Here is an 18,094-nt window from a genome sequence, read left to right as displayed (position 1 = left end):
TCTGATTCTTTTGGTAACATATCAGTTTTCTCCCACATTTCCCTCTATGACTTCTGTTCCCCATGCAACCCTACATCAGCATCTGTGCTACAACAAAGGGAGGCTTCACACACAGATACAAACTGTGATTTACGGTGCTTCATGCCTGAACTATGACCATCCGTCATCCATAATTATAAGTGAGTTGTCACAGCCATGATTTACAAGATTCAGCCACTCTCAATGGTTGAAACGGCTGGCCCAAAAGTAGCTACCAGACACGCAGGGGAAATTGTTCTGTTATTAGTAATATATGAAAAAGAGGAAGTGAAGTAGGAGCCACTAGAATGGTAGGGAACAGTCAATGTGGTATGTAACAAGGAGGAATGTCCTCCCTCAGAGGTGGACGCAGAGGGAAAGCCACAAGCCACCCGATGGGCGAAGCTAGGAGGACCACATCCTGCACGCTGAAAGCGGAGGAGAGGGACAGGAAGAGGAAGTATAAAAGGCCTGCCTAGCAATTCAGTTAAGGAGGAGCTGCCAAAGAAGACAGACACATCTTCCCTGCTGCTGGAGCAGGACGCCAAAGAGAACCGCAGCTGCCCTGAGGGCTTGCGTGAGCTTCCTGAGAGTTCTGCCATTCCCAGTGCTAAGGAGCTGCTACTGCTACCCTTGGCGGTGTACCCTGGGGAGACTGAAGGTGACCCCTGGATGCAAGTATGCCTGAGGGGGAGAATAGGAAGCAGCCCAGGGAAACCAGATAACAGTATGGTTGAGAGCTGGCCTGATACAAAATCAACGTGTTGCGGGCGGATCCCCACTGACCCAGTGGTGGACCACTCCGCCACTGTTAGGGCCCTGGGCTGGACGAGGTGGAGTTGGGTGGGCCCAAGTCCCCACTGCAACCCCACCACTGAGGTAGCAGTGCTCCCCCTCCTTAGACCAGGAGGCCTGCGCTCCTCGGACACTCCTGCCGGAGCTCCATAGACTCTGCTGGGTGCTCTGCTATCACTCTGCCTGACTGTAGTCCAGAGCCTTGACTGTTTCCTACCCTGCCCTGCTTAAATGCTGGGCAAATAAACCTCTTCTGCTTTTTCTGGTTGCAGGCCAGAGCCCAGACTGTTTATGGCCACGCCCCACTTGAAGGCTAAAGCCAACTGAGAACCACTAATTCCCCCACCATTTTTCTTCGCTTGGAGACTACTCTAGCAGAGCATACTGCAAGGAGGCTGGCTTCCTTAGAGGCTGATGTGGAAGGACAGCCACACCAGTTTACAGGTAGCAGGGAAAGCAGGAAGGGAGACACAGCTTTTGTCTGCTGAACAGGTGAGAAGGAGTCTGCACTAGGAACCTTGAGATGGAGAAGGCAACAACAAAGCCATAGGCACTTGAAGCAGGGGAGGGTCAGCAGTGAATGGCTTGCTAGATGGGAAATAGGTAGACAGGTAGTCATGCACCCAAGGAAATATGTGGGCAAGCACAGGGGTAAATGGGAAGTCGCAGCCTAGGAAAGTTGAAGGAGAGAGGAGAGAAGATGTTGGAAGGCACAGGTCAGATCCTGAGCAGGGAAACGATGCAAGAATAAAATCCACAAATATAAAGTAACATACAGGACCAGAGGAGCACGTGCAGGCAACCTGGAAAATACCTTATTGACAGACTTGAAAACTAGTGAGAGACAATCCACAACTAATTCTTCTGCCTCCTCAGCTCTCCCCAAATCCATTCTTCCACCATGCCTTCTGCCCCTGCCCCCAGACCCACTCACCTCCTTGGGTACATCAGCACAAGGATAAACAACCCACAGCTGGCCCGGGTCAGCTGACTCAGGCCAGTCACTCTTATGACTATACAAACATAAAGCTTCGCTTTTATGGTTTATGACACTACCAGAACTTCTTCATGGAATTATAACCCAATAATTCACAGCAGCTTGTTATTTATTCCATATTTCATTGTGACTCAGAAGTTCCTTGCACATCCAAGCCAGGGATTAAAAACACAAGACCTATTATTTACAAGTGAAGAACAAAATAAAAAATAAAATATATTTGTTACTAGTTAATTCTTCATACTATGAATTGGACCCTATTTTTAGCAGAAAGCTTCAATAATAATAAGAGGATAAACCTTTTATGGAAGTCAGAAAATTAAGATGCAGATTAGGATCTAGATAATAATTCCTCAAATTATTGAGGCTATTTGGAGTTGTCAGTTTGATTTGGGCCCATCTGAACTCATGAGGATTGTACTCAAGATCTGAGTGGATGTACATTTTCTAAGAAAACAGGTTATTTTTAAAATATGTGACAGTTTATGTACATTATTAAAGTCTGACCTCTCTAAAACCTGGTCAAAGATTGAAGTTTTCATTACTCAAAGTTCTGTATTAATATGCCTAGTAAGGAATCTATTGATCTAAAAACATTTCCTGAATCTTTTTTGTTGCCTGTATTGTTACAGACATACTCGCTGACAGGTATTTTGAAATAAATTATCAAAATAACTGAAACTGGCATGATTATATTGTGTTATTTTGACAAATAAAATATGCAATATTGTGCACAGAATTTTTATTTTTTGGCGCAGAATTTTTAATTTTTTGGTGCAGAATTCCCCCAGGAGTAGGATTAGTAATTAGGATACATGCTTCAACCCAATTTAACCAAGATTCAGTCAACTAAAAGTCTCAGTTAATTCAGACTCTTTTGTGCCTCTCACGATTTTTATAGCCGAATGACCAGCCTCCAACCCTTCTTCACTATGTTCCAAAGTACATAGGGATTGTAGCTTTTTCAAAAATATATGGCTCTTCTGTTCAGCCAGAACCCTGTTTATCCCAGGGTTGCAGAAATCTCCCATAATTTTCAGAGTTGTGTTGTCAAGGCTTTCACGATCGGTACCTGCTGCAATCCAATGACTCAATCTTGCACTGAGAACCACATCGCTGGACACCTTCGCCCATATGAAGAAACACTGAGGTCAGTGAGCTGTGCGGGGGTTGAAGGATTAGGACGCAATGCAGGTCCCCAGTGACTTGAATACATTACCATCTAGAACTTGTTATATGGCTGTGCGAAATGCAAGGATGAATCAGTCCAGTTCCAGTGTGACGGGACAGATGTCCATACCATAAAAACGTTACACCGTCATAATTGGCACTAATTAGCAATCTCAGCAGACAGCTCAAAAGCTCATACACACAGACACTCATCCCATAATGTTTGCGGCACATTAGTGAGGCAGTACAGGGGGATCTTGTTTTGTTGCAAACCATGCTGCACATGTTCTGTATACAAATTAATGACTTCACTCTCCAGGGCTATGAATCAAGCACCTTTACCAAGCACTAACATTTTACCAAAAAGAAAGAGCTATAACACTATCCAGCATTCTATGTATTTATAATTGTTTTGTTGTTCTATATGGTCTTTCCTTGTACGACACATGCCCTTTTGTATCTGTATTTTCTGCTGCATATGGTTTTATTTTCTCCTGAACAGTGTGTCGTTCCTGTTCACTGAATTTGGTAACCTGGAAAAACTATGAAGTCTCACTAATAAAACCAACAATCTGGCATATTTGATTTTCATGCACCAGCAACTCTGATCTAGATTCGACTCTCTGTAAAACTTGTATGTTGCATGTTGCAAGTTTACTGCTATACACAATTTGCAGACTTTGTTTTCCAAGCAGGCTGTTTAATTTGCTAAGCAAATGAAAACCTCTATATGCCTGAAAACCTCTATATGCCTGAATTAGAACTCCATTTTTTAATCCCGCTCCTGTCCCGCCCCACAATACCCATTCCCACTGGCTTTCGTGTTGTTTCTTGCATTTTTTACCCTGCTCCCTACTTCAAAAACCTTAGATCCCACAAATGAGACTGATTCCTCCATGCTATTAAAAAAAACAAAAACAAAAAAAGACTGGTTAATATATTATAAACAGAATTCAGACAATTTTTACCACTAAAAGAATAAAACAAATCTTGCTTAAACCATGTAAAAATACTTTAACTCCTGTTAAATCAAATCTCTTTCTAGCTTGTTTTACATTGCTGAAATTCTATTTATGACAAACTGATGGAGATGTTAGAGTTTTCCTGAAAATTACTGCACTCTGGTTTTTTTGCCCATCCAATCCCACCCACAACTAAGTACATTTTATCCCACTCCTGCTATTATGGCAGTAGGTCCGGTGGGACCCACCGGATCTCAGTCTCGCTGCAGGCCTTTAGCCTGAATCATATTTTCTCCTGATGAAAGGAAGGCCATAAATTGGCACATGTAACAGACCATGGAGTGTTATTGGTACCAAGTCCAGTCTCAAGATATTCCAACCATTCTGCAGAGATATGTCAATGTACTCCCAAGTTGATGTCCTCTTCTCAGTGCCCCCTCACAGCGAGGAAGCAGCCTCCCTTTGAAATTTACAGTAGTGCTGTTGTCTGGGTTAGGTAACAGGAAACTACATGAAAGCAAGTTTTCAGTAACATGGTTAAATAACATCCATCCTTGCTAACCCATCTGGTCTGGAAACTGAGGGACTATGATCCTGGGTCCACAGGCTCAAAATGTATTTCTTTATTATAAATTTGGAGCTCTTCTATCAGCAGGACAAAATACTGATTTTCCCAGACGCTGGTTCAAGCACAGAACTTGGCTGAGAGATAGTTTTAATTTTCAGTTACAAAGATCAGAGTTGTTTTATGTATGCTGGATATTAACAAATATTCAATAACCAGCTAAGTTCTGTATTTTCAATTGGCTTTGTCCCTGTCTTTTTTCTATAAACCAAGTGGTAATTGGGCAAAAGCAGGCAGAGCAGGTTTCTACTTTTTTTCAGCTGCCTAACTAGAGGAAGAATGGGAAAAACACAGCATAAATTTATAAGGGACAATCCACCCTACTCTGAGAAAACACTATTCTTATAAAAGAGGGGCTGGGTTTCTTCTTTCCCCTAGATTCTCATGGATTATTTATCTTCTTCCCTCTATTTCCATTGATGGGTCCTTGTAGACCTCAGGAGCTAAAAGCCAGCAGGCCAGATCTTGCAGAGCAGACCGAGAATACAGGAGTAAGAAGATCTGACCCCATGGCCACCCTATTACTAATTTTTAAACACTAGAAGAAGGGTTTTAGACAACCCCTGTTCACCCTTTTTCCCTCCCCCCCTTTAGTTCTCATCACTTTCTGATTTCTTCCTTTTTCTTTGTCTCTGAAAGTGAATGAAACATGGCCCTTCAGCACATGCTTGTGGGCTGTCCTGCCCTATTATGTATAGCATGGTGCCATCAGCGGCATGAATCATTCTAACAAGTGTAGAGAAAGAGATATGCCCATGGAAGAGAGGGAAGCATGTTGTCCCTGCACACTTTCCTCGTTCTGTGAGCCAGGATGCTGAGGGAGTGATTTAGCCCTACAATCTCATATGGAGTTCCTCCTTGGGGTGGTGTGCTTCTCTTTGGGGTGAGCAGCCAGATTCCTCTCATGCTTCTCCTAGTCATGAGTCAGCTGGTGGGTCCTATTTTGGAGGTCAGTATATAGCTCTCAGTCAACATCACTGCTTTCTACAGTCACAATGTCTCCTGTCAATATTGTACCACCCACTCCCATACTCCAGGTGGGAGGATCTGGAGAAATTGCTGAAGGTACAACAAGACCAGGAGAAGAAGAATAACAAGGGGGCCTGTATCCTAGAGTTCCAACCAGGGAACTGACTGTTACTTCTGCTATCTACCTCTGAATCCAATCTGTTGGCCCTTGGCAAGGGCGCTTTGAAATAGCAAGAATAGTCAGGACTGTAGACTACAAAGTTTGCCAGCTGGGAAGAGGAGAGCCACCCAAATATATCATGTCAACTTAGGGAAAGTGTGGAAAGAATGAGAGGGGGTCTTCATCACCCCATTATCCTCTGAGACTAAACTCAGCTCCTGTGCCATGATGGTTCCCCAGTCAGGGACCGTATCAATCGGGGAAGGCTTATAACCTGACCAGGAACAACAGACACACAAACTCATCAACACATCCCCCTCTATGCTTTTGGCAACAGCAGGACAGATGCACCAAGTGTTCCACTGTATAGAGACTGAATCTGGCCAGAAAGTCTATGACCATTACCCAGAAATCTGTGGCCGACTGTGTGACAAGAGCTACAGAACATGTTGGCCATGAGAGTTGTTGAGGAGTCACACAATGAGTGGCGAAGTCCAAGAGCTCTCGCCCAAACAGAACCCTGCACAGACTTTCAAAAAATGAATGCAATATTCTAGTTCGACACCTATCCCATGCTGTAGGTTAATGAATTGTTAGAGAGGCTGGAGGCTGCCAGGTACATATCCACCCTTGACCTAACCAAAGGGTACTGGCAGATTCTTTCTTGTCCCTAAATTCAGGAAAAAGACAGCCTTCTTTATGGTCCTCGTCAGTTTAGAATCATGCCCTTTCGGCTGCCTGGGGCCATGCTTATGTTCCAGAGGTTAATGGATCTCGTATTGCGCCAACATAGTCAATACGTGGCCACTTATTTTGACAATATTGTCATCTACAGCTGGACCTCTAACTATCCCATAAAACAACTCAGAGAGCTCCTACAGGCACTCCAAGAGGCCAAGCTGACAGCTAACCTGGCTAAATGTTGATTAGCCAACCAGGAAGTGAGCTACCTGGGATATACCGTGGGCAGGGGAGGCTTATGCCCATTAGTAGGGAAGGTAAAAGCCTTGGCAGAATGCCCTATCCCTTCTATGAAGAAACAAATATGCTTATTTCTGTGGCTAGTGGGTATTATAGGCAGTTCATACCAACTTTGCCACAATAGCTGCACCCTTAACAGACCTACTAAAACAGGGGTGGGCAAACTATGGCCCGTGGGCCGGATCCAGCCCCTCGTGGCTTTGGATCTGGCCCACGGGATTGCCACCACCGGGGGCTCCGTGCTGCTCCGGGAAGCGGCCACACCATGTCCTTGCAGCCCCTGAGGGTGGAGGTGGGGGTGGAGAGGCAGAGAGCTCCGCACACTGCTCTTGCCTGTGGGTACCTCCCCCAAAGCTCCCATTGGCCAGGAACGGGTTACCGTGGCCAATGGGAGCTTCGGGGGAGGTACCCACAGGCGAGGGAAACACGCGGAGCCCTCTGCATCCCGCCCCACCCCCAGGGGCCGTGCAGGGATGTGGTGCCGGCCACTTCCCAGAGTGGCATAGTGCAGGGCCGGGGCTGGGGCAGGCAGGCAGGGAGCCTGCCCTGGCCTCAATGCACGCCAATGCCACCCCAGAGCCGCTCCAGCTAAGCAGTGCCAGGCCAGAGCCTGAACCTCTCCTGCACCCCGCACCTCAACTCCCTGCCTTGAGGCCCCTGCCGCATCCCGCACCCCTCCTGCACCTCAACCCCCTGACCTGAGCCTCCTCCTGCACTCCACAGCCCTCCTGCACCCTAACCCCCTTCCGTGAGTCCCCTCATATGTCCCGCACCCCTCCTCTGCCCCAACCCCTTGCCCTGAGCCCCTTCCTGCACACCGCACCCCCTCCCACACCCCGCACCCCAACCCCCTGCCCCGGCCCTGCAAGCAATTTCCCCACCCAGATGTGGCCTTCAGGCCAAAAAGTTTGCCCACCCCTGTACTAAAAGATACCTCATTCAGGAAGATCTGGCAGACCAAGGCCAGCGACAAAGCCTTCCACCTGTTAAAAAAACAGCTGGTCTAGGAACCCTTTTTATTTCATCCAGACTCTTCAAAACCTTTTATTTTACAAAAGGATGTGGCGGACATTGGTCTTGGATGTGTACTATCACAAGAAGTAGAGGGACAGGAGCATCCCGTCCTATATCTTTGAAGGTAGCTATTTCCCTGAGAAGCCGCCTATTCAGTGATAGAGAGGGAGGCTCTAATGCTAACACTGGCTGATGATGCCTTGAATTGCAACCTGTGGGACCAACCACCCCAGCTAGTGATGGATCACATGTCCCTACGATGGCTACAATCCATGAAGGACCACAACCACCAAGTCATGTGGTGGTATATGTCCCTCAACCATACTGCTTTCAAGTACTGCAGCCAAATGGTAAAGATCATAAAAATGCAGATTTCTTTTCCTGAGATGGGGGTGGTGGTGCGGTGGGGGGCTGTCAACATAAGCAGACCAGTGACTCTGAAATGGAAGGGGACAGTTTCTGATGGGCTATGTGGGGCCCACACTGAACCAAGTCAGGGAATAGAGCAGTACTGGTCTAGGGAATGTCCCATCCCTCAGCAGGTGCAGGACACAATTTAAAAGGATGCTGGTACCCAGGAAAACGGGGAAGGAGCTGCAATGAGGATGATGCTGAGAGCTGTGCCAGGAGTGGCAACAGTTTGTGAGGGCTACTCTAGGATCAGGGACTTGGATTTCCCACCCCCTCTTCTTGGGAGTTGAAAGCTCTAAGAGAGATTGGCTGAACAGTACACGAAGAGACCAAGGAGAGTCTGCTAAGCCTGTGATGGTGCCCAAACCTGAGGAGCTCCAGACTGGAACAAAGTGACAGAGGGAAAACAAAATTTGGGATAGCTCAATGACTGGGCTGGGCACTTTGATAAACCCCTAGGGTCGTGGGTCAGGACCCAGTGGAGTGGGAGGGCCTGGGTCCCTCTACCTTGCCACCCTGCTTTTCTGTAATGGCAGAATCTCATGGGGAGCAACTGGAGCACACGAGGGTGATGAAGCCACAGCCAGGGTCCCCTCTGGGATGACTAGGTCAGCAGAAACTGTAAGGCCACAACCTGAGCACCAGGCCAGCTGGTCATCAGGCCTTCCAGCTATAGGCTCTAAGAAAGTGAGTTAGCATTAATGGGAGTTATTTGATGCTATCAAAGCAGAAGAGTAAGTGTTTTGGACAAGCTCATCCAGTTTTCTTCCTCTTCTCCTGTTATTGATGCCTGCATTATTCATCAAAGACACCACACTACTTCAGAGCTTTCAGCTTTTAACTGTGCTCTTCAGTCCACAAATTAAGTCATTGATAAGGTTTGATGTATAGATTTTGAACACAAGTTTGGCCACTGTAATGCTGAGCTATTTTACCAATGTTTAAGTAATTTTTAACCCAAACAATAAAAATCTGACACGCTTGCTGTCTTCCTATATGAATTCCAGGGACGTTAGCTTCACAGCAGGATAGAAATGGCATCACCTGTGTTATTATTCTAGCATTCTGCTGCAGAACAGTATGGAAGAATAAAAAGCATGTTTGAAATTGGTAGACTACACTGCAAAATAAGTGACAAAGTCTGAAAGCAATCATGGATAATGACATAAATTGTACTACACACAACTGAATTACAGTGGTTGCCACTGAAAAGTCAACATTTGCCAACAATAACTACAGAATGATATCTGAGTTACCTAGTATTTTCCTATAGCTAGAATAAAAAATAAGCACAGTATGGCCCTAATTCTGTAAAGAGTTATGCATGTATTTAATTTTACATGAGTATCCCACTGAAGAGAATGGAATTATTCAGATGGGTAATACTAAGCATATGTGTAAGTTTTTGCAAGATCATACCACAGTGTGTTACTATTAGTAAATGTTAACTTTTTAATGACAACTACTATTACATACCTGTTACAGAATGTGAAATCGCTAGTTACAGAATATGACAATTGTTTTGCCTCAGACAGTACTAAATCAAATATGACTTCACACATATAGACAAATACATGTTCTGATTTTTTGTTTGTTTTGTTTTTATCCAATTTTTTGAAAACTCAGTGTACATGCAGGCTGAGATGACTGAATATTTGGATTTGTGTTTATTTTCTTCAAACAAATTTGACTAGCACTGGAAATTACTCATCAGAATGTGAGAAATACAGATGAATGGCAGCCATCTTATCTTGGACAGAACTAACCATGCAAGTGAACTGTGCTTTAGGGGATTGTGAGTTTCTCACGTTCCGTACATTTAACATTCGATACACATTGCAATTCCCACAAAGAGAAGATGTTTACTCTGATGTGACAGCATAACAATATTCTGCTGAAAAGCCAGAATGCTTGTATTTCTATGAAACTGGCAAAAAGAAAGAAAAAAATTCAGCACCTTTGCTTGACATGAAAATCTTCAGCTTTACTGCCAATAGATTCCACCACTGAATTGTGCCCACACTTGTAATCCAGTGGGAATTTGGCCCAGTGTTAGGATGCTTCCAATTCAAACTTAACAACAGCTTGTGTTTCCTTCCAAAACATTTGGAAAGTTCCACGATCATCTAAATCTTATTTACCCTTTCATAATCTTATTTCCCTGAAAACAACATACTACTTATTTAATGAAAGCATCATGGATATTTCTTCAACCTGTTGAAACAAACCATGCATGCTATCAGAAAAAAAAAAACATGCACATTTAATTCATTTCCAAACTCTGCAAGATGTTTTATAGGTTCAGCTTTGTGATTATAAAGATTTATTTTCCATTCTCCTCCAAAATTCAAAGCTGATGTGTCCATTTGACTTAGACAGAACTGACATGCTGTTCTTTGCATCCATTATGTTTTATAATAGAGAGTTGACTTAGGCTAATGATTTAAGAGCAGGATATGATTAATAATGTGAATAGAAGCTTTAAACCCAACTAATAGGAAAATAAACCAGTGTATAATTTTCATGTTTCATTAAAGAACATCTTTAGATGTATGCCTTAACACTAATTGATCCCAGAGAGGTGGGGAAATGCATTGTTCCAGTCTGACTAATGTGACTAAACTGCTTTTCGTGTTTCTGGAAGAGACCATTAGTATAACCTGATCATTCAGTATTTGAGAAAGAAACAAGGTGTTCATGATGAATGAGTCACTTAGGTGCTATCCAAATATGAGCAATTTATTTGAGATTTGCAAGATATCCCAAGGGACACAAGTAGAATAAACATGAAAACAATTTTAAACAGATACTATGTTTTGGACAAAGACCTTTTTTACAGTAGAAAGCTATCCATTCTTGAAAACCAGTGCAGGTGAACGAATACTGAAAAGGGTTTAATTCCAAGTTTAGTAAAGGGCAAACCATGGTAAGCACTGTATCAGAAACTGACTACTTTTTATAGTCATAGAACTGGAACAGACCTCAAGAGATCTTCTAGTCCAGTCCCCTGCACTGAAGGCAGGACTAAGTATTATCTAGACCATTCCTGACAGGTGTTTGTCCAACCTGCTCTTAAAAATCTCCAATCTCCAGAGATTCTACAACCTCCCTGGGCAATTTATTCCAGTGCTTAAGCACCCTGACAGTTAGGAAGTTTTTCTTAATGTCCAAACTAAACTGCCCTTGCTGCAATTTAAGCCCATTGCTTCTTGTCCTATCCTCAGAGGTTAGGAAGAACAATTTTTCTCTCTCTTCCTTGTAACAACCTTTTACGAACTTGAAAACTGTTATCATAGAATATCAATGTTGGAAGGGACCTCAGGAGGTCATCTAGTCCAACCCCCTGCTCAAAGCAGGACCGATCCCCAATTAAATCATCCCAGCCAGGGCTTTGTCAAACCTGACCTTAAAAACCTCAAAGGAAGGAGATTCCACCATCTCCCTAGGTAACCCATTCCAGTGCTTCACCACCCTCCTAGTGAAAAAGTTTTTCCTAATATCCAACCTAAATCTCCCCCACTGCAACTTGAGACCATTACTCCTTGTTCTGTCATCTGCTACCACTGAGAACAGTCTAGAGCCATCCACTTTGGAACCGCCTTTCAGGTAGTTGAAAGCAGCTATCAAATCCCCCCTCATTCTTCTCTTCTGTAGACTAAACATCCCCAGTTCCCTCAGCCTCTCCTCATAAGTCATGTGTTCCAGTTCCCTAATCATTTTTGTTGCCCTCCTCTAGACTCTTTTCAATTTTTCCACATCCTTTTTGTAGTGTGGGGCCCAAAACTGGACACAGTACTCCAGATGAGGCCTCACCAATGTCGAATAGAGGGGAACGAACACATCCCTCGATCTGCTCGCTATGCCCCTACTTATACATCCCAAAATGCCATTGGCCTTCTTGGCAACAAGAGCACACTGTTGACTCATATCCAGCTTCTCGTCCACTGTAACCCCTAGGTCCTTTTCTGCAGAACTGCTGCCGAGTCATTCGGTCCCTAGTCTGTAGCGGTGCATGGGATTCTTCTATCCTAAGTGCAGGACTCTGTACTTGTCCTTGTTGAACCTCATCAGATTTCTTTTGGCCCAATCCTCCAATTTGTCTAGGTCCCTCTGTATCCTATCCCTACTCTCCAGCGTATCTACCTCTCCTCCCAGTTTAGTGTCATTTGCAAACTTGCTGAGGGTGCAATCCACACCATCCTCCAGATCATTTATGAAGATATTGAACAAAACCGGCCACAGGACCGACCCTTGGGGCACTCCACTTGATACCGGCTGCCAACTAGACATGGAGCCATTGATCGCTACTCGTTGAGCCCGACAATCTAGCCAGCTTTCTATCCACCTTATAGTTATCATGTCCCCCCTCAGTCTTCTCTTCTCCCGACTAAACAAACCCAGGTTTTTTTTCAATTTTCTGTCATAGGTCATGTTTTCTAGACCTTTAATAATTTTTGCTGCTCTTCTCTGGACATTCTCCAGTTTGTCCCCATCTTTCCTGAAATGTGGTGCCCAGAACACAATACTCCAGTTGAGGCCTAATCAGTGCGGAGTAGAATGGAATAATTACTTCTTGTGTCTTGCTTACAACACTCCTACTAATGCAGCCAAGAATGTTTGCTTTTTTTGCAACAGTGTTACACTTTTGCCTCATATTTAGCTTGTGATTCACTTTGACCCCCAGATTCCTTTATGCAGTACTCCATCCTAGGCAGTCATTTCCCATTTTGTATGTGTGCAACTGATTTGTTTCTTCCTAAATGGAGTACTTTGCATTTGTTCTTATTGAATTTCATCCTATTTACTTTAGACCATTTCTCCAGTTTGTCCAGATCATTTTAAATTACAGTCCTATCCTCCCAAGCACTTGCAACCCCTCCCAGCTACATATTGTCAGCAATCTTTACATGTGTACTTTCTATGCCATTAGCTAAATCTTGAAGATATTGAACAGAACTGGACTCAGAATTGGTCCCTGTGGGACCCTACTTGATATGCCCTTCCAGCTTGACTGTGAACTACTGATAACTACTCTCTGGGAATGGTTTTCCAATCAGTTATGCACCCATCTTATAGTAGCTACATCTAGATAATATTTCCCTAGTTTGTTTATGAGACAGTCATGTGGGAAAGTATCAAAAGCCTTATTAAAGTCAAGATATACCACATCTACTGCTTCCCCCCATCCACAAGGATTGTTACCCTGTCAAAGAAAGCTATTAGGTTGGTTTGACACGATTTGTTCTTGACAAATCCATGCTGACTGTTACTTATCACCTTCTTATCTTCTAGGTGTCTGCAAATTGATTGCTTAATTATTTGCTCCATTAACTTTCTGGGCACTGAAGTTAAGCTGACTGGTCTGTAATTTCCTAGATTGTCCTTATTCCCATTTTGTTCAAGAACAAATAAGTGTCCTGATTATCATTTTGTTAGTGAAAAAAGCAATATTGGTGAGATTTCGGTGATAATGTGTTCGGCATTAAGTTATGGTAAAAAAAAGGTATTTTAATATAAATAAAGTTCTTTTTTCCAATTAAGTTTTAACTTTATTTTTGTATTTCAATATTCACTCTCTTTTTGAATTGTTCATTCTTCTAACAAACTTCCTCAGAAACTATCTTCCATATATAAGAACAATGAGTCTTGACTGACTTCATTTTAACTTGTCGTGCTTAATGTTCATGATTCTTATTAAATGACCTTTTATCCTGTCTGTTTCTATGATCCATAAATAGAAAGTGGCTAATTAACTTCAGAGTATTCCACTGTCCCCTTCACGAGAACTTCTCTCTCACATCTAATATTTGCATAACTATTACAGCAATGACTTTTTCTCCCTTCTTCGCATAGTTCTCCCCCACTTTACTTTTATAATTACTTTTCATAACAACATGATCTTCCATATTCTGTGTATATTCAATATTTTGGTTGCTTTATGCTGCTAGAGTAGTGCAAAGGGGCCATAATACCAGTTCAACAGCCTAGTTGAGAATTCCCACAGTGTAGGAGGAATACCATGGTGATAGATGTTCTCTCTGCTTTTTGGCCCAATCCTTTCAGTATTACCATGGAAGATGGAAATCTGTCCCTCTTATTTTATTCCTAAGTGAACTTTTATTTTTTACAAATTGATCTTTTATTGATTACATTCTTTATCAATTAGGATTAGACATTTAAATTGTGGTGTTGATTGAAAGCAACAGAGATCAAGAGGTTGTAATGTACCAAGCATCATGCATCATTCTGTACTGTATACACTGTGTGAATGCCTATCATTCCAGGCGTTTATTTACATAGGAAAAAGTGAGGCTAGGGAACAATGAGATGGAGAGACGTATATTTTCAGCCAGTACCCACAGTGATATATTCCCTTTCTTAAGAGAATGACCCATAACTCATGAGAGGTCAGCAGTGAGTTATGAAGGCCATTCCCTCAAAAAGAAAACATATTAGACCTAGACACTATTGTGTCCTCTATTCCTCCTCACCTCCCAACCATTTTTCACTGCTAAATTTTCTTTATAAATAATTTAAAGTCAATTTTAATGCTTATGAAAGGTACCATACAGAGCTCACTGACAACTGTTCTATTTGCAGAATAAATACAGCATCGCTGTAGCAGGGCAGTCTTCCACACACTGCCTTACCATTGTTTTCAACTCCATTCTGCAGGGGGCAGTTATAAGGCTGGGATTCATCTCTCAGCCTTTCTGCTAAGAATGCCAATAAGGACAACAATTAACGCTAACAGTGATGTTGATGTCTGCGTATTAGCAAATGTCCTTAGATGAACAACGCATTTCAGAGGTCCCCCAAAGAGCTGTTACATGGTGATAACTTTTTGGTCAGTATATAATACCTGAAGATGAAAGGCTCTGTGTTCTACTACCAAGTCCCCTGACAACACACTTGTTGATTTTCTGCACCAGCTTTCACTCTTCTTTTCTTTAATCAACTATTGTATTTGCACAGTGCCACTAACTTCCGTATATTCGGAAAGAGTCCAAAACCACATATTACTCACTGTTCTGGCATCCCAGAGAGATAGGGTCTTGTCTGCAGAGCTGGTGAGAATGGTGTTGGAGAATGGAAGAAACTCTATACTATTGACCGAATCCTTATGTCCACGCAAGGTGTATCTGCATCTCTCACTATAAAAGAAAACAATGACAGAAATATAACTCTTGCAATTAAAGAGAATCAGCAGTCTAGAAGACAATGGCAGTAAAAGAGAATCCGATTTCAAATGGAGTTAATTGTCTCAGTTACTATTTTCAGAGAAGTTAGTACACAGGGGAAAGTTTATTGCATAGGCTAAAACAACCATCATCAAAAGGTTCCCTATGCTTTCTGTAGAGTTATTTGAACTTTTGAAAGGTTGAGCAATACCCACTGCATTGGAGAGAAAAAGAATAAAGATCAAAAGACAGTGCAATAAGTTACCACCTTACTAATATTCCAGAGATCATTTATACAAACTATGGCTAGACAATGACAAAAGGTTAAAACACTAGGCATGTTGAGTCTTGAGAAAAGAAGACTGAGGGGAAACTGATAACCATCGTCATATATGTTAATGGCTGTTGTAAAGAGGACTGTGATACAGCATTGCCAGAGTGCAGCAGGAGAGTGGTTTTATTTTTTTGAAGCAAAAAAAGGCGTTTTTATTTGCATAACACACTTACAAAACAAAAACAACAGCATATGCAATGTGTAACACAGCAACCAATCACAATTGTTTTCTCATTAGCTTCAGGGGAGGGAAGTGTTCAAGCTTGCCTGGGCCCAGAGCGGGGGGGCTTCCTCGACTCTCGTGGTCTTCCACCCTTCCAAGTTACCTGGTGGCCCAGAGCGAGGAGGCTTCATTGACTCTCAAGGTCTGCCACCCCCTCGAGTTACCTGGCGCCACGCCCAGTGTCACCAACAATTCCCTCCTCTGAAAGTATCCAACAAGAGGGGCAGGCTGTGGGGTGGACAATCTGGGGGGAGGCACGTGCACCCATGTGTGAAAGGACCCCTCTAAGGTGGTGGTGTCCGCAGCAGCAATGGCTGGGGCTGGGGTCCCTTACTCTCTCCCCCAATCAAAGGGTCAAACAAAGGGAACCGGACAAGGACACCAAGCAGAGAACCTCGGACAGCACCCACTGCTCCTCAAAAGCATCAAGGGAGTCGGTGGATGCCGCCCAGAGGAACTCCGCCCGGATACGTGAACGGACCGAGGATCGGAAAACGGCCCCACAGTCACAGGAAACTCCATCGGCCAACCTCCTCTCTCTGGTTTTATAGATGTCCGTTTTAGCCAGGGCCAGGAGGAGGTTAACCAGGAGATCCCGCGACTTTGTGAGGCCATGGATGGGGAGTGCATAAATAAAAAGGTGAGGGGAAAAGTGCAACTAAAAATGTAATAGGAGATTTGTGAGGAGCCGGAACAGGGGCTGCAGCCTGGCGCACTCCAAATATACGTGCACCAGGGTTTCCCTCACACCGCAAAAGGGACAAGCATCTGGGATGGGGTTGAAACGCGCCAAGTACATGCCCGTGCTCACAGCTCCGTGAAGGAGCTGCCAACTGATGTCCCCGATGGGCCTCAGAACCAAGGTGGAATATAGGCTGGCCCACTGGGGCTGCTCACCCTCCAAAGGTGGCAGAAGGTCTCGCCACTTTGTGTCGGAGCGGGACACTAGGGTGAGGGCGTGAAGGGTATGGAGCATGAGTGTGTATAGATGTTTCCTTGGCACAGTTTGGAAGCATACCGGCTGCAATTCATGCAGCTGGCTCGCAGTGAAGGGGTGAGGGGGTTGATTGGGTCTGCGGGGCAGGGGTCCAATTAAAAGGTTCGGCTGGCCTGGGGTAGAGAGTGGGCAGGGCATGCTTTCGAGCAGGACCTGGTCAAGGTAAGCTCGAGCAGCGGGCGGCAAAGCGGCCTTCACCTCCTGAAGTACGCGCGGGGGGGTGCGAGGTCTGGAGAGCCCCATTCGCCAAACGAGTGTCAGGGGATCCAGACAGTCTCCCTGGTTGTAGTCCAGGAGGTCTCCAACTCTTGTGACTTCCGCCAGGATCAAGCTCTGGCACACCAAGCGGGACTCCGCCACCTGCACACGGAGCTGGGGGTTGTGTAGCAGAGGCTCCGTGAGGAGATCTGCCCCCGCAGTGGCCGCCACGGACCTGGTCGTTAAAAACAGTTTCCAAGTCCGGAGAAGGTCCTGGTAGAAGACCGGCAGCCCGGAGAGGTCTCGCGGAAGACCTCCCGGACGGAGATAAAAGAGCTGCCGGTCATATTGGAGCCCTCGGATGGGGTACAGGATGGCGTGCACCAGTATGCTCCACGCCGAACTGCCTGCACCGTAGGGCCTGGAGGCGGAAGATGCGGACCTGAGTGTGCAGACACTTCAGGCTCTGTCCTCCTTCCTTCAGGGGTAGATGAAGAACCCCTGCAGGGGCCCAGTGCATTCCTGACCAAAAGAACCCCAGAATCGATGTCTGGAGGTTGGTCAGGAAACCCAGGGCCAGGACCAGGGTGTTGAGCCAGTACCAGAGCATGGACAGGACTAGCTGATTAAGCACCAGTGCTCTCCCTCGGAGGGAGAGACATTGGAGTAGTCCCATTCATTTCCGGAGCTGCTCTAACACCCCGCCCTCTAAATTTTCCCAGTTCTCCAGCAGAGAGGGATGCGTGGCAGAAAGGTAAACACCGAGGTAGAGCAGCGGACTCGCGCTCCACCGGATGGTCTGATGCACGAGTGGGAGGGAGCTCGCCTGCCACCAGTCTCCTACCGCCAAGCCAGAGCTCTTGACTTAGTTGACCCAGGCGGAGGAGGCTGCTGAATAGATGGCCTGGCAAGCCTCCGCCCGCGCCAAGTAACCCAGGTCCTGGACCACGAGGAGCACGTCATCAGCGTACGCCGACAGGACCAGCCGCAGCTGCGGCTCCCGCAGCACCAACCCTGTCAACCTCCTGCGGAGGAGACAGAGGAAGGGCTCGATCGCCA

The 18,094-nt window shown here is 44.9% G+C and overlaps 1 protein-coding gene across 6 annotated transcripts in view; it reads right to left on the bottom strand.

Annotated features, from left to right (window-relative positions):
- The window catches only part of SPAG16 (sperm associated antigen 16), a gene marked incomplete at its 5' end in the record, with an annotated part of 730,962 nt that overhangs the window by 225,669 nt on the left and 487,199 nt on the right, over nucleotides 1-18,094 (bottom strand). For all 6 annotated transcript variants that reach the window (XM_084643191.1, XM_084643189.1, XM_084643190.1 and 3 more), the window contains one exon: nucleotides 15,130-15,256. In XM_084643191.1, the coding sequence (XP_084499317.1) occupies nucleotides 15,130-15,256 (127 nt within the window). The remainder of the gene's footprint in view (nucleotides 1-15,129; nucleotides 15,257-18,094) is intronic.

Source organism: Lepidochelys olivacea, assembly GCF_965140295.1.
Source record: "Lepidochelys olivacea isolate rLepOli2 genome assembly, chromosome: 11".
Lineage (NCBI taxonomy): Eukaryota > Metazoa > Chordata > Testudines > Cheloniidae > Lepidochelys > Lepidochelys olivacea.
This window is presented reverse-complemented; position numbering and strand designations above follow the sequence as displayed.